The sequence below is a fragment of the Canis aureus genome, chromosome 2 (genome assembly GCF_053574225.1).
Source record: "Canis aureus isolate CA01 chromosome 2, VMU_Caureus_v.1.0, whole genome shotgun sequence".
Classification (NCBI taxonomy): domain Eukaryota; kingdom Metazoa; phylum Chordata; class Mammalia; order Carnivora; family Canidae; genus Canis; species Canis aureus.
Genome location: NC_135612.1, coordinates 11,618,844 through 11,635,694, shown reverse-complemented (window position 1 = coordinate 11,635,694; position 16,851 = coordinate 11,618,844). Strand labels below are relative to the sequence as shown.

Sequence of the window (16,851 nt, the reverse complement as noted above, 5' to 3'; positions counted from 1 at the left end):
AAGCAAGTTGAAGTAAAATAGTCTGATGTCATCTTACCGCCGAATTTCTGCATCACTAAATCCTTTGATATTCTCTCGAGGAATAGTCCGTGGTCTTCCACGTTTCTTTGGCCTTTTCCTTTCTGAGATTGAGTCACTATCAGATCCAGAATATCTCCTACTTCTACTGCGCCTCCCTTCACTTCCATTAAAACTAATCTGGAATTGGAAAACAAAAATGCATCTAACCTTAGACTTACAGAAGGCTTCTACTGTAAGAGCAAAGAAAACATTACAAAAGACTGAGAGAACTAACAAATTCAAATGTCTGGATATCAAAAAATATTCTATAAATAAAATTTAAAAGCAATTAAAAATAAAATTAAAAACAGAGAAAAACATGGCAGGTTAATGACAAAGAGTTATTAATGGTCCTAACATCTTTAAAAACAATCTTAAAAGTCAGAAGGAAAATACAAAATTGCCTTTCTTTTTTTAAAGATTTATTGAGAGAGGGAGAGAGAGAGAGAGAGAGAGAGAGAGAGAGAGAGAGAAAATGCATGTGAGATGAAGAGAGGGAGAAAGAAAAATCTCCAATAGATTCACCACTGAACAAGGAGTCCGATGCTCGATCTCACAACCCCTGCCATCATGACCTGAGCAAAAACCAAGAGTTGAACAGCTAACCAAGTGAGCCCACCAGGTGCCCCCAAAATTGTCCTTTTGTAACAATATGAGAAAAATTAACAAGCAATTAATCAAATAGAATAAACAAAGAATTAACCTCAATGGTAAATGTCTTTTAAATGAAAATTAAAGTAACAATATTTATTTATAACACCCATTACTTAACAGAAACATCAAAACACTTTCTGTAAGTCTCTGGAATTTTTCCAAACTCATGATGCATTTTCTGAACCCCTAATATGCTGAGACCTAACTGAAAGTCAAAGATAGTATTCGGTTCTTACTCATTCTAACCTCCTCCCATCCTTTCACAAGAAGTAATATGGTGCTGTGCTTACCACGTACTATAAAAGGAAATCATTATGGGGCTGGCCAGAAATAAACACTAACAAGAAACTACATACATGGTCACTTTCAGACCAAATACACATTATTTAGCTCCATTTCTGCCAATGATGTAAAAAGATGATAGGATGCCACCACGATCCTAACAACAAATCTCATCTATAAAACCCTAACTTCTCTTACACATCAAAATCATTAGGCAACCTAATAGTCTAGAATATATGAAATACAGTAGAGCTTGTAAGAAAAGACAGAACTTGAACACTGGCTCACCTGTGAAAAGCAAAAATGGTAGACAGCAAATAACATATAGGCAGACAAAAGGAAGTTGGCTAAAACTTGCTAAAGGCTGAGTTTGGGTAACTATGAGAGCATAGGATCCCTGGAAATGAAAAACATGGAGAAAAAAAAAAAAAAAAGAAAAACATGGAGAACAGAGCTTGTACCCTCTCTCAGACACTCCTCTGCAAAACAGGTGCTCATGAGTGAAGACTGGAATCAGGGCAGGAGATCAGAAAAAACTTTCCTTCCAGATACTGGCCTGGAGAAAAGGAACAGTTTTCTACTGCACTAAGAGCACCCAGAGGAAACATAATACAGTAGCAGGAAAAGAAAAAGAAAACAAAAAAACTACCCTAGGGGAAGGATAGCGGAAGGATGACTAAGCAATTGCCTTACTTGCCTCATACTCAAAATTTAAGGAGGCACCAAAAAAGCTCAGTAATCAACACAAATAATCTTCTAACACAATGTTCTAAAAAACAAAACTTAATTCAAACAAAAAAATCTAGTATTAAAGTTTCTTTCCTTTTGCTGTAGGATCTGATGTAGCCTGGCACGGCACTGTTGCCATTATTTAAAAGTCTCCTCTATTTTCTTCATTTGGGTTATAAAATAAACAGCAGTAAGTTTTTAAAAATTCATATCACAAAAGGTATGCTCTCTAATGATGATAGAATTGAACTGGAAATCAAAAACAAAGACACTTAGAATATCTACCAAATATTTGGAAATTAAACACGCATCATAACAACAACAACAACAACAACAAAAACAAACCAACAAAAAATATCTAAGGGTCAAAGTATGTCATAAGGCAAATCAGGAAATGAATGAAAATGAAAACACAACCAGGTACCAAAATTTACAAGATTCAAAAAAGGCAGTGCTTAGAGGGAAACTCATAGCATTAAATGATAGTAATATTAGAAAAGAAAGATCTTGATTCAATTGTCTAAAGCATATATCTTAAGACACTAAAAAAAAGTAGAGCAAATTAAAGCAAAGCAAAAAAAAAAAAAAAAGGGTAATAATGAATAGAAATCAATGAGTTTGAAATAGAAAAATAAACAAAACCAGAGATGATTTTTTGGGGGATATTATTAATAACTTTATGCTCATAAATTCAATAACTTAGATAAAACGGACAAATTCCTTAAAAGAAACAAACTACTAAACTCAATCAAAAAAAGAAATATTCTGAATAGCTCTTTATTTATAAAAGAAATTAGAGTTAACTTTTTTTAAGAATTAAAAATTCTAACAAAGAAAACACCAAGCCTAGATGGTTTCCCTGACAAACAGTGACAAACATTTAATGAAGAATACCTATTCTATACAAACTCTTCCCAAGAGCAGTAGTAAACACTTTCTAATTGATTTTATGAGGCAAGAATTATTAAATTAGATAAAAACATTACAAAAGAAGGAAACCATAGGAAACCATAGACCAGTATACCTTATAAACAAAGCCAATCAGTTCAAGTATAAATACCCTTACAACAACAGACCTATCTTTTAAATGAAAAGGTCACCTGTTTTGCACAGTTTCTCATTCTCGGGAGCATATAAATTTCTTCAAGTTCCTTTTGCCTTTCTTCCTCTTCTAATCGTCTTCTTTGATCTTCTGGAATTATTTCCTCCCAATTCTTTGAATTTCTTTCTGGTTCCAACTCAATGTCATCCTCATCCATATTTGAAAAGTTGGCAACCTTAAATTCCAGAATTTTAACAGAGTAAGTATTAAAGAAGAATTCATCCTTAAGTTACATTTTGTGGGACAAGAAGTGACATATTCAGAATAAGGCAACAGAAGTTAAATATCCTCAGGATAATGAATATGACTATGGATTTGGTCAAAGTAGAATAAACCAAAAGACTTCTAAGAATGATTCTCTTTTGTCCTGCTGCTCAAGGAAATTAGTTGACAGAACAAAATAATTTATAGTAACGTGTTAAATCATCTTCTGCCAAAAATACCACACTAGTCCATTAACTACAAAGTGCTGTAGAACAACCCAATATTCTCATTTTTATAATCATAAAAAGTAGTATTAGAGCTACTGACAAGACAAAAAGAGCTCTGGGTCCTTAGGTTCCTAGCTTCTTCGTCACTTAAAAAAGAGGATAGAAAGAGCTAACTTTTGTGAAGATTAAATAGGACAATACATTTAAAGAACTATGACGACTCTGGTACACTGAAGGGATTCATTAAAGCTAATCACAGAAACTGGATGATAAAAACCTATGCTTATCCTGTGTAAGGAATAAGACTGCAAATGGTATTCATTCTCTCATGTCTATTATTTAGTTGTTTATTTACCTTAAAGATTTATTTATTTGACAATGTATGTGTATGTGCGGGGAGGGGGGAACAGAGGGAGAGAATCTTCAAGCAGGCTCCCTGCTGAGTGTGGAGCCCTACATGTGGCTCAACCCCTGGACCCATGAGATTATGACCTAAAATTAAACCAAGAGTCAGATGCTTCACCAACTAAGTCACACAGGAACCCCATATTTATTACTTACATGTGATGGAAGTCCTAAAGCCAGCAGAATAGGAGTATCAACTCACTGATATAAAAGCAATCTGTATTTACTTTACTTACCTTATCAATGACATTTTTTTAAACTGCCAATTAATCAAATTAAAACCAAATAGTATAACTTAAAATAAAATTAATCACAGCATACTCAGAATAAGTACCAGTTACAGAAGCCTTAATTTTTCCTTAAGATTAAATAGTCGTCTGACTTATCTCCCTGCTTTTAATTCTTACTCCATTACACTATATCCTCCACATTGCAAAGTGATTCACTAAAGTTACAGAAGTTTTTATTCACTGCTGTGTCCCTGTGCATGGCACACTCGAGGGGCTCAATCAACATTTGCTGGATGAACAAATGACACAAACCGAACTGTGGAAAATGGCCAGAGGAACCTACCTCTTTATACGAAACAACTGACATACAACTTACTCCATGAGGCTGGCTGACTTATGATGCTTTAGGACTCCTTCCAACCTTTTCGCCCTCATTTATAAGTACTAATTAATAGGCATTCGTTGCTTACATGAACTGATTAACTTGAATTTTCTTAGGTGTGATAATGCTTAATTTAATCCTTTGTCAAAAATTGCTCCAACAAACATTAAAAGCCTTCCATCATAACTATCTACATAAGAGATAACGTTCATTAATTTACCCATATATTTGAGGATGTGCTATTTGCCAAGCACTTTTTTAGATGCTAATCAGAATAACAGCTGTCCTCATTCCACTAAATGTACCTATTCATAAATGATTTGGTCCTTTTCAAAACAAGTTGCTACTGGTTTGTCAGAATAAGGGAGAAAAATTTTCATAGACTATAGCAAATTTTAAGACAAAAATGTTAATAAATTATGTGGATTGTGGTTAAAGAAATTAATAAAACATGAAATGACAAAAAAAATCAATCCCTTTCAATTTTAATAATTTTAAGGAAAAAAAATAAAAAGAAAGGAAATCTACCTTGAACTGGGAAAGCAATTCATCTCCTACAGTTAAAGGGCCTGGTTCATTTTCATGAGTTTCAGCTCTCTTCAAGATTTCATCTATATCCATTTCCTATAATTAGAAAAAAATCTTTAAGTATACTTTAATATATTTTGAAGTAAATATACCTTATACTTAAAAGTCTACAGAAATGACACATTTTGAGGCAATTTTTTTTTTTACCTGGGGCTCTTGTTCTTCTCCTTCAGGTTCCTTAAAAAGTTCTTCAGCACCAAACTTTAAAATGGCTGATAATTCCTCTTTATTGAAAGGAGTGGAACTAAATCAAGAAAAACAAAAATGCTTAATACTAACAGTTAACAACTTAATATTTACATTGCTGTTTTATTCACTATTGATACAGTCAACTTTATATAAGTAAGTTATATGACAGAGTCAGACAGGTGAATTATTAGTTCACTTATTTTAAAAGTAAAGAACTTGAAACCTGGAAGTTAAAGGAACTTCTCCCAAGACTTATAAAACTTGAGTCGTGAATTCAGCACTGAACGTATGCCTCTGACTAGAAATTACTCTGGTGCTTTAAAAAATTTAAAAAATTACAATACTAAATATGATGCTTCAAAGATCTATTTATAGCATGTAATACTTCAGGAGAATGATTGTAGAAGCATTCTAAAATTATTTTTTTAAAAATATTAAAGTAACTACCAGGGCACCTGGGTGGCTCAGGCAGGTAAGCAATCTGCCTCCGGCTCCGACCGTGATCCGAGGGTCCTGGGATAGAGCCCTCGTCAGGCTCTGCTCAGCAGGAAGGCTGCTTCGCCCTCTCCCTCTACTTTTCCCTCACTGCCCGTGGTTCATGTTCTCTCTCTCTCAAATAAAAAAATCTTAAAAAACAATGAACTACCTTGAGGGAGCAGAACCTGTATGTAGTACTGTCTTCCCCGTCGTGTCCATTCTCTGAATCACAAGATGATCTAAAACCATCTTCTTTTTGGCCCTTTCAAGTATATCCTCTTCAACTGATCCCTTTGTAACCAGACGATAAATATTCACCTGTGAAGATACGTATGATAAAACATAAAATGTAGTAAGAAGGCTCTGTTTTGCTAATCTGAAATACCCAAATACTGTATAGAGCGGGAAGCTCATGCTACATGAAATTTTAATAGGTCAAAATAAAAATTTAAAAATATATACCTATACATATATAAAAGCTAAATTTCTTCAATTTGAAGATGATTTTGAGGTTGTCCCTCTTACATTTTGGTTACAAGATTTTACTGGCTTATTTTCATTTTCTAAAAGCAATGATAGTAATTTTTAAATTATCTTTTAGCTGAGAAAAAAGGTAGAAAAAGTAGAAAATATATGATAATTTACACTAGGTTCCCTTAATTCTGATTAATGTTTCATACTCCACAGAATCAAAAATTCTGTGAACCATCCCCCCAGGGTAATGATGAAACCCTGCCATAAACAATGCTTTCTAAAATAGACAAAAACTGATGTGTAGAAATTTGGCCCTATTTCTCAAGGTCAGCAGTTCCATATCAAACAGTACCACCATATAGGGATATTTTGGAAATTTACGGGTACATTTTTATAGTTTTTGTAATCATTAATTAGGTGAGCTTACGAGCACTTATAGAGCATAGGGACCTAGGACACTAGACATTCTGCATTAAAATGGATATTGAGGCACAAAGACAAACTATCCCAAGTCTTACAAATGATTTTTTTAAACTTTTTAAATTATTTGGAATCAAATTTCGAATTCTATTTTAATGTAAACAAGAAGAGTTTTAATGAAGTTATAATATATACAATTTTTCAGCATTGCAACTATTCCATAGAGCAGATAACTGAGTGTCTTTTTATTTAATCTCTGTCAAAGCTATCATTTCCAAATGTGTTTAGTATTGGTGTCACCAATAAAACTCATCTGGATTACTCATCTACACTCATTTTGTAGTCATTGCATGTAAATATTTAAAAATAGATATGAAATACCTTTGTGTCAGATTTAAAACCAAATACTAGTAAAACAGCAGGTACATGCATAATTTCACTCATGTGGAATTTGAAAAAACTAAACAAATAATGATAGAGGAAAAAAGAGAAAAAGAGAAGCCAACCAGGAAACAGCCTCTTACCTATACAGAACAAACTGATGGTTAACTTGAGGAGGTGGGGGAAGGAGGGGGGGTTAAATAGGTGATGGGGATTAAGGTGTGCATTTGTTGTCATGAGCACCAGGTGTGGTATGGAAGTGCTGAAGCACTATATTGTACACCTGAAACTAGTATTGTACTGTATGAAAACTGGAATTTAAATAAAAACTTAAAAAACAAAGAAAAACCAGCCAGGTACATGAAGCACAGGATTCTTACTATAGTACATCAATAATGAAACAATAAAAAAATGTATCTCAATAACCATTAATAAAAAAAATATATATGCACACTTATATATTTTAAATTAAATGATAATGTACTTAATAAATGTATTATATTTTAAAGTATATTCATATTTATATCACATTTATTTTTTTAAGTTTTGTAACATAACAATAAGAAATCTATGTTACCATTATTTTGTGAGCTTATTCAGATATTCTTCCCAGAGGTCTACCATGTAACTTTCTAGGATATCTAACTGGTTCTTCTAATATATCCTCTATTTTCTATCATCTATTAGAAAATGTGGTGCCCTTTAAGTAGTCTTTAAGCAATATAAATGGAATGTGAACCCAGCCAGGTGTTGAGGATTTCAATATAGGAAGTGTCTGTTTAGTGCAATTAACCACTATCCCCCATCTCATTCATAAAACAGGGCTCTTTTGACTATTCACATATAGATTAGGCCCAGCTCATTTGTGAGATTATCTTATTTCCTGATCATCTATTCTTTGACAGTCTACAATTTATTGTTATGTTATTATCCATACTTCAAGATTTGCCTCTCTTTATAATGTGCAAGTGTTGTTATCTAATTTTAATACTAATTTTTACTCTCTTATGCACCAATATACCCCTGCTCTTTCCTTCCTTTGTACTTTCTATGGAGAAAGAGTCTTGCTCTTATTTCCCCAACTCTTAAATTTATTCTTTATATTCTCGTGTAGTACTATAGGTTAAAATATGTATTTTTTAAAAAGAGGCTCTTTTAAACCTAAATTGATATTAGGAGATTCAAATCAGTTTCAAATTCATGTATCCAATTCAAGGAAAATGTGGTGCTAAAAATAGCTGTTGTAAAATGGGACCATTGCTATAAATACAAGCTTTCACTTAGGGGTATGCAACATTGTTCCAGAGTATAAAAAATTACAGAAATAATAATGTATTTCTGATGACAGTTTTGAGAATTATTTGGGTAAAATATCTTTTCAGTTTAAAATTATGGGCATATTTTTCAGTAGAAAATATGAAATTTTAAAAAGGTAATAAGATGTGGTAAGTCTTTCTGTGCTACTTGCTCATATCTCCACTCTAGAGAAGTTTGAGCAGCACTATTCTAGGTAGAGTGAATTAAAATACAAAGACCAAGGCATCAGAATGACGACAGATGGTTTTTTCTCAAGGCCTATTACAACAGTGCCAGATAGCTGTACAAAAACTGTAACGAGAATGGCTTTTTTTGTGTAAAAAAATCTTATAGGCAAATGGATAAAATACAGGTAAACACAAAGGTAGCAATATACTAAGCAAAATCTCTTAATAGTCAAAGTAAATAAAGACATTATAAAGTTTATGTTTTGAATGAAAAACATTGGTTTTCTACAGCAGTAAACAGAATATGACTTAAAGAGGGTGCATAATCCTATTTTGGCATAGTTACTTCAATTCTGCCAGACTGACAGGTGATTTTGAGAAATGAGTTCCCATGTACCTTACCTGTTAAAGAGTAACATGACTGTGTTCCGATGATATGACCAGGAGGATAAACCAAAATCACTTCCAAACACTGATGATCATAAAAAAAAAGAAACTTTAACAGTAAAATAAATGGAAAAAAATAATACCTGTTTCTTCTGCCCAATTCGATGAGCTCTAGCCTGTGCCTGAAGATCATTTTGTGGATTCCAATCAGAATCAAATATAACAACAGTGTCAGCAGAGGCTAAATTAATTCCTAGGCCTCCAGCTCTTGTGGAAAGCAAAAAGCAGAAATCCTGTAAAAAATCATAAATAGGCTCAATTTTAAGTTATTCTGAATTGTGACTGTAAATAATAAATAGGAGAATTTTACAATTGATATTCTGATTTTTAAGGTATTTTACCAATAAAACTAAAAGGTAGTTTTAAAAAATACTAATAAAATACAAAAACCTTTGGCAAAACCAGGCAACAAGACTCCAAAATACAAATATACATTGGGATAATGTAGACCAAGTTTAAAAAATTCTAAATAAAATTGGGCTAATTTATTTTGAAGCAAATTAACTGTCCTATGCTGAAATAGTATTGATAGGAAAGGGTAAAATTCTTCAGATTTAACACAGAATACTGATTTTTAACTCTCATGTACAAAACAAAGTTGGCTAACAAGATTTTTTTAAATAAAAAACAAGCACATGATTAAAATAATGATTAAAATAATTTGCAATTTTAAAAAGCACTCATACCTCTGATCCTTCAGCATTAAAATGATCTAGAGCTTGTTTTCTCAGCTCCCCCTTTATTGATCCATCTAATCTCTAGAATAAAACACATTAAAATACTGCATATAACAGAATCAAATATTTAAAAATATTATAATCAATTATAGAATTAAGTTAGTAGAAAAGGCAGCATTGCTTTTGCTAAGACTGTAAGAGTAGAAGGTACTTCTTAGGCAAGAAGACCATGCCCAGCCATTCTATCTCTCAAGTTTGTGCTCTTAATTACTAAAGCTATTTCCCTAGTAAATAATGGCAATGGCAATCATTCTGCCTGAGTCTCACTATAAGAAATACATTTTAGATGTGAATGAGTACACAAAGCAAGTTACGTGACACAATGTACCATGATAAACTCTAATGCATTAAAATCTACTGCATTTTTTGAAAATGTTAGTACAACGCATTGATTCCCAGTTCCATTAACAGGTTACAGACCAACAACCATCAGTGTCACCTGAGAACTTGGAAATGCAAAATTTTGAGCCCCATCCCAGATCTACTGAATCAGAAACTCTGTGAAAGGGGTCCAGCAAAAGCCGCTGATTAAGTCTGAAAGTCACGGATTTGGGCACCATGGGTTCTAGTCAAACAGCCTGCATTTGAGTGTCTTCAGTATTCATGGGTGCCTGGGCAAGAGATCTCGACTTTTCACCTTGTCCCTTTCTGAGGTAATGGACATGATAGTAGTACTTCCTTCAGAAAATTCAGAGGATTCAGTGAATTAACACAGTAAAACACTTAGCACAGTGTCTGACATATATTGAGTGCTTACTAAACACTAGCTGATATCCACCCCCCCGCAAAAAAAGAAATTGAGCTATTTTTTATTAAAAATCATAATTAGTATAAACTTAAAAAACTAAGCATATCATTTATTGAGGTATGATTTAAACCAAAAGAATGTTAAAAATAATTTTCTCTGGAAATTAATCTGGGAATGAGAAGGGATTAAAGCCAGAGAACCACTGATTACAAGCACTTGTTTACTATTTGCTTTGTTTGACCACATACATGTAATAGTTTATCTAAAAACAAACCAACATAAGGTTGAGGCGGGATAGAGAGGTGGAATGGAAAAACAGGGTAATAGCTAAAGGGTAGTTTCTTTTTGAGGGGATGAAAACATTTTAAAATTGTGTTGATGGCAGCCCAAGTCTGTGAATATATTAAAAATTACTTAATTGTGCACTTCAAGTGGATGAATTCCATGGGATGGAAATTACATCTCAATAAAGTTGTTAAGGAAATCAAACAATGATACTTTTTCCTAGCTTGAATGACTATATATTTCTCAATCATGTTCATAGCACCAAAAACCTGTCCTTCAAAGCAGACATTAATTACCACAGCTGTAACATTCTATTTATTTGTAATTATCTGCTTAATGTCTATCTTCCAGATTAGGATATAAGCTCCAACAGAGCAGGGATTATATTTGCTGAGGTTCATCATTATAATTCTGCTTCTATTTTACTGCCTGCACTAAATATGTATCATTTACTAGTTATGGGAGTGTTTACTAGGTTCTAATCACTGTTCATGGAAGGATTAAATATGGATTAAATAAATTATTAGAAAGTACTGAGACTAGCACCTGACTCTAAACATCACTCATTCCTATTAGCTTTAATTACACTGAATGGATTTCAAAATAAATACTGAATAGATGGAATATACACCATTTTGGTCGTTAGTACCTTCGTTAGAGTAGTCTACAGTTTTATTCAGCAAACTGTATCAGAATAATTATGAGAATATTATTCTTCAGAATCTGTAAGTCCTGGTAACATTCACAAGGAATGCTCTTTCTCTTCCACAAACTAAAGCCTAATACATAAAGCTGCCCATTTAGATTTGGGCACAGAAGAGGAATATATAATTAAAACAGAAATCAGAGAAAAGGAAAAACTGCTTTGCTGCTAAAATGCAAGGTCAAGAAGAAACAAATAATGCCAAACAGAAGTTTTAATTTTTTAGAGAGGAAGATGGGGAGGAGGAGAGGAAGAGAGACAATCTTCAGCAGGCTCCACACCCAGTGCAGAGCCTGATGCGGAGCCAATCTCACAACCACAAGATGACCTGAGCCAAAATCAAGAGTCAGGCGCTAAACTGACTGAGCTAATAGGCACCCCACGGATAATTTTTTTAAAGATTTATTTGAGAGAGGGAGACAGAGAGAGAACACGGTGGGGGGGAGGGCAGAGGGAGAGAAAAATCTCAAGGAGACTCCCCACTCAGACCCTGAGATCATGACCTGAGCCACAATCAAGAGCTAGACGCTTAACCAACTGAGCCCCCAGGAGCCCCCACAAATAGAAATTTTTAAAACAAATATATTATCTTAAGAATAAGTTTATATAGAAATCTATACACAGTTAATTTTATAGAACACCTTCAAGAATCAAATGAAATTTAAGTCAAAAACAAAAAACGAAATGCTTACTTGAAAGGGGAATTGACGGTATTTCAAATATTCTGCAAGTATATCTAACATCCGCACCATTTGGGAAAAAATAAGAACTCTATTGCCTCGTTCTCTTAGGCGAATTAACAGTTTGTCAAGAAGAATCAATTTTCCGCTACTACGGATTAAGTGCTAGGAAACAATAAATTACAACTGTTATAGCATGTAAAAAGAATCAATCAAATGAAACAAATGCTCCACTTAACAGTTCACCTTTAACTATTTAAAACTGAAATACTATATTTTTATAATATTGGAAAATAGTTTATTTCAGTTGTGAAAGTTTCCTAGGACCCTTCTAGGATCATCTTGATCTACGACAAGCTAAAATTTTCATTGCCATTTAGCACCTAAGCTCTCGTCATGTTTAGGGGGCGAAGGGGTCAGTTTTACTTTATTTGCTAGTTATTACACTACTTCTCCAAAAACCTTAGCTGAAAAACAATACACTAAAAGCAGCAGCAACTAAGCAACTAAAGGTTTTAAAACAGTTAAGAAAACGTTTTAATTTATACCTATCAGTCACTGAACCTACAACTATAAAGCAGTACTGCGGCTGGATGGCAGCTGTGCCTTCTTCACACTTCTCATTTGTCTTCCAGAAGTGATAAAAAGGGTAAAATCTGAGGTCAAGAGATTTTTCTCAAGATTACCATTTGCCATATCACAAATTCAGCATATTCACTGACATTAATTCTTGTCGATTAAGAATATACAAAGGGATTTCTGCTGGATAAATCTTAGTAGTCCCTTCAAATCCATTTTTAGAAAAATTATTAAAATAATTAATTGGATAAAATTATAATTTTGAAGGCTTTCTTATAAAGACTTAAAAAAAAAAAAAAACCAACACCACTATTTATACCATAACCAAAGAGAATTCCTAACCAGTATATTAAAGCCATGTGCCATTTTCAGTTATAACTGACATAAGCATTTCTAGAATTTCGTTTTACCATAAGGTAACAATATTTTAAAATCCTTACTTGTAAGGCCTCCTGTTTATTATAGAATTCATTATTATCTGGTGGTTTAATGAGGTAGCAATGGTTACAACATTTCTTTAGCTCCATCATAATGTTCAAAAAGCCTGAGGTACTGCCCTTGGAACCTTTGCTGAGGGCTTTATAATTCCTAGTTAATATCCATCTGTTTAAAGAAAAAGAAAAAAAAAAACACAAAAATGAGGCTTAGCAGAGTATTTATCAGAATAAATTCTAAAACCATAAAAAAACAATTAAGCACCAAAGCAAAACTGCACTATTATGACGTTCACAACTGGATATACAGTGGACCAAACCTTATTCATAAGATTGATGAAGTTCTTTCATAACATTGAGAACACAACAAATAATTTATTATCTGTGCAATACACAATAAAAAGGCTTAATGTAACACAGTGAATACCATGTATTAATCCTTCCCCCCACCCGCCAAAGTTACTTCAAAAATTACCAACTGTTATCTATGTTAACCTTCCTACAAATTTTATTAGATTAGGAAACCAAAACCCAATTTCTTATAGACCTACAAGAAATCTCATAAACATACCTGGTTTACTCACAATGCCTTCTAATTTAATTACAATAACACAATACATATTACTTGTAGAAAATTTTGGGTGGTTATTTTATTACTCTAAAATACTTAATAACTATGTAACATTTCCCCTCATCATAATGTACTTTGTCTTCTACCACCTTTAATTTTCTTCTTTTTTATGAGGAAGTCTTAGAGGGATTTGAAACAATTTCACCTCTGATTTGCCTCAAAATGATAGGAGGTGGGGGAAATGGGAATGGTTAGAGATAAAATAAGACTGGCTACGAGTTGAAAACAATGCTGAGTGTTGGGAATTTATTATATGACCCTCTTTTTTGTATATGTTTGAAATTTTCCACAATACAAACCTAAAATTTATGCAATAAATGTATTTCTTTCAATGTATGGCACTTATAGACTTTATCATGAAATAAATTTCTGAGAATCTAAGTGCATGTAGCAGTGTTTTTTATGCAACTAAATGTTTTAAAAAGACATTAGGACAAATATTCCCTTTTGATTCTTTGAAGTACTACTGCACAGATTTTACATATATAAATTATCTAAGGTATGATTAATATTCAATGGGGAAGTCTAAAATTTTGTTTCTTTTTCTGGCCTCTAACTCTGTCAATTAAGTAATTATCATAATTACAAAATAATGCCTTAGTAGTACTAATACTTTAGTACTTACACTGAACAGAACCTTCTATATGGTAACAAAGCATAAAACAAACTCAAATTAATTACGAATTAATCTTAGGTTAGCCAAGAACTTGAACATGCCATTCAAGCTCTCTTTGTTCAATGGCCCAGAGAGTAAATCTATTCTAAAATTCAAGAACTGTTACGGCTCTACAAACCTACTGTGCTGTGGGACACCTTGATGAGACAAGGTTACAGGAGGTTATTTAGAATTAAATGTCTAAAACATGTGCTCTGTTTACTGCTTACTTGTAATACTGTTTCTGTAAAGCACTCATTTCCATTCTTAAAATCTGCTCAACTTTGGCAGGAAGAGATTTTTCCACATCTTTTTTAACTCTGCGTAACAGAAACGGCTCAAGCTCCTTGTGGAGGCTTGCATAACCATATTCTCTGCCTTTCCCATGTTCTTCTTCAAAATCTTCCCAGGAAGAAAACCTTAAAAATTTAAGAAAATGGAAGAATCATTGAAAAAAGTCATACAACGTGAGTTTTTTTTTTTTTTTAAGATTTATTCATTTGAAAGATAAGAGTGAGCGCTCAACGCCAAAGAGACAGCACCAGCAGAGAAGAGGGGCAAAGGCAGAGCAGACTCCCCACTAAGGAGGGAACCCGATGCAGGGCTCCATCCCAGGGCTCTGGGACCTTGACCTGAGTGGAGGGCAGCCACCTGGGCGCCCCTGCATATGAGATTTTTGAGAGTAGTCATATATAAGCAAAATACAGACTTTCAGGAAAAAAGATTTGCTAATATTAGCCACTTCTAAGAATTATCCTTCCCAAGAAATCCACCATGTATCCATATAAAGGTGAAACATGAATTGTTTTATATAAATTATGATTCTCCTTGAGTAAAAGATGTTAAATAAAATTAAATATTTTCAAATACAGAATTATCACTAAAATATTTTTCAAAAAATGCAATTTTAAAGTTCTGAATCTATTGAAAAAGAATGTGATCTTAAACAAGTTATCTAGCCCTTATTTAATCTAGTTTTCCTCATAAAGAAAAGGGCATTACCAGTACCTTATTATTGTTACTGCTACTGTTAAATACCAGGAAGGACACTATTTGTTTTTCAAGTGAATTTTATTTTGAACATGGGCAAAATTAACTGTCATAATTTATTATACATGACTCAAACTTATTTACAAAACTGAAAACTTAAAATATTATTAGAAATATGAAATGCTGTATCCCATGTCCTTTATTTTCCTTCTTATAAATCTGTGGTCTAATGTTCTAGGGCAATAAAACTTCTTGTGGACCTTATTACCAACACTAATAATTTTCTAGCTAAACTAAAGATACAGAACTAATATTAAAACCATATATCCCAATTTATCTTACTTTTCTGGCATAATGAAATGTAGCAAAGACCAGAGCTCTTTGAGGGAGTTTTGTAGAGGAGTTCCAGTAATAAGGAGACGGTGATTGGACTTAAAGTCTATTAAAGTTTTATACAGAAGAGAGTCATCATTCTTCAATCGATGCGCTTCATCTACACCTATAAACGCCCAGTTTAGACCTCCAAGGAATGCCTTAGAATGAACAGAAGAACAAAGTTAAATCCTTAAGAGAATTTAAATTCAAATTACTAAACTGAGGTATAAAAATTAAGAGCAAACTTCTGTCTTTTTTCAAATAAAAATTATATTATTTCAAGATTTACTGAAATCCTCAAATCAAGTAACTCAACATGCAAAACAAAGTTCCTTCCATGACTAATTCACCCACTGGAAAACAGAGAATAGCAAATGAAAGGTTTTACTAGCTTACACATTCATTAAAAAAAACAAAAAACAGTATCATTAAAATAGTATCATTTAAAAATTTTTAAAGAAGACTTTTAGCTGAAGGCCAGCAAAAGCCTCTACTAATTTAGAGAAAACATGATATAAGTTTGGAGGTGTCTTACGCCAAGTATAGAAATAATTCACTGTACGATTTTTATGAACTGTGGATCTCTAATATATAAATGTTAAGTCTCTGACTTAAAACAGAAACAGCCTGATTCTGCGATTTAACAGTTCTGTGTTCTGGGAGACAAGCTCATTAACCTCTTGTGAGACTGGATTTTTCTTTCCAAAAAAGTAGAAATAGCAGTATCTTATAAAATAGATGGGAATTACTTGAGATATGAACTACAAAGAATTAACATCTATAAAGCATTTAGCATAGTGCTTCACCCAGCAGTAATTAATTCTTTTACCAATTTTCCTCCTCTTTAGAGACCTTACAAATCAACATATTATGCCGAATTAGCTTTACGTAAGTCAACAGTTGGCAAACTTCTCCTATGAAGACCCAGATGGTAAATATTTTAGCTTTTTGCAGACAATGTGTAGTAGTCTCTGTCACATAACTCTTTGGTTGTTTTTATACCGTCAAAAAATGTAAAAACCATTCTTAGTTCAAAGGTCATAAAAAAACAAGCCATATGTGACCCACAGGATGTAGTTTGCTGACCCATGATTTATCTTCTCATCCTATCCACAATACATAAAGGAAAAAGGGATATACACCAAACAGAAAAGCATAGGTAATACATACCTTATCCTTCAGTAAAATTTCATAAGTTGTTAAAAGTATATTAAATTTTAACCGTTTGGTCTGGGGATGCATCCATTCATGAGTCCGTATCTATCAAGAAATTTTAAAGATAGTTTTAAGGAAAACATT

The 16,851-nt window shown here is 32.9% G+C and overlaps 1 protein-coding gene across 2 annotated transcripts in view; it reads right to left on the bottom strand.

Moving 5' to 3' along the window:
• CHD1 (chromodomain helicase DNA binding protein 1) overlaps positions 1 to 16,851 on the bottom strand; it is a 73,553-nt gene that overhangs the window by 20,348 nt on the left and 36,354 nt on the right. For both annotated transcript variants that reach the window (XM_077863473.1, XM_077863483.1), the window contains exons 13-24: positions 16,723 to 16,812; positions 15,520 to 15,710; positions 14,418 to 14,606; positions 12,908 to 13,070; positions 11,901 to 12,053; positions 9,422 to 9,493; positions 8,819 to 8,968; positions 5,699 to 5,847; positions 5,011 to 5,107; positions 4,804 to 4,899; positions 2,826 to 3,002; positions 38 to 198 (exon numbers count right to left, since the gene is read on the bottom strand). In XM_077863473.1, the coding sequence (XP_077719599.1) occupies positions 38 to 198; positions 2,826 to 3,002; positions 4,804 to 4,899; positions 5,011 to 5,107; positions 5,699 to 5,847; positions 8,819 to 8,968; positions 9,422 to 9,493; positions 11,901 to 12,053; positions 12,908 to 13,070; positions 14,418 to 14,606; positions 15,520 to 15,710; positions 16,723 to 16,812 (1,688 nt within the window). The remainder of the gene's footprint in view (positions 1 to 37; positions 199 to 2,825; positions 3,003 to 4,803; positions 4,900 to 5,010; positions 5,108 to 5,698; positions 5,848 to 8,818; positions 8,969 to 9,421; positions 9,494 to 11,900; positions 12,054 to 12,907; positions 13,071 to 14,417; positions 14,607 to 15,519; positions 15,711 to 16,722; positions 16,813 to 16,851) is intronic.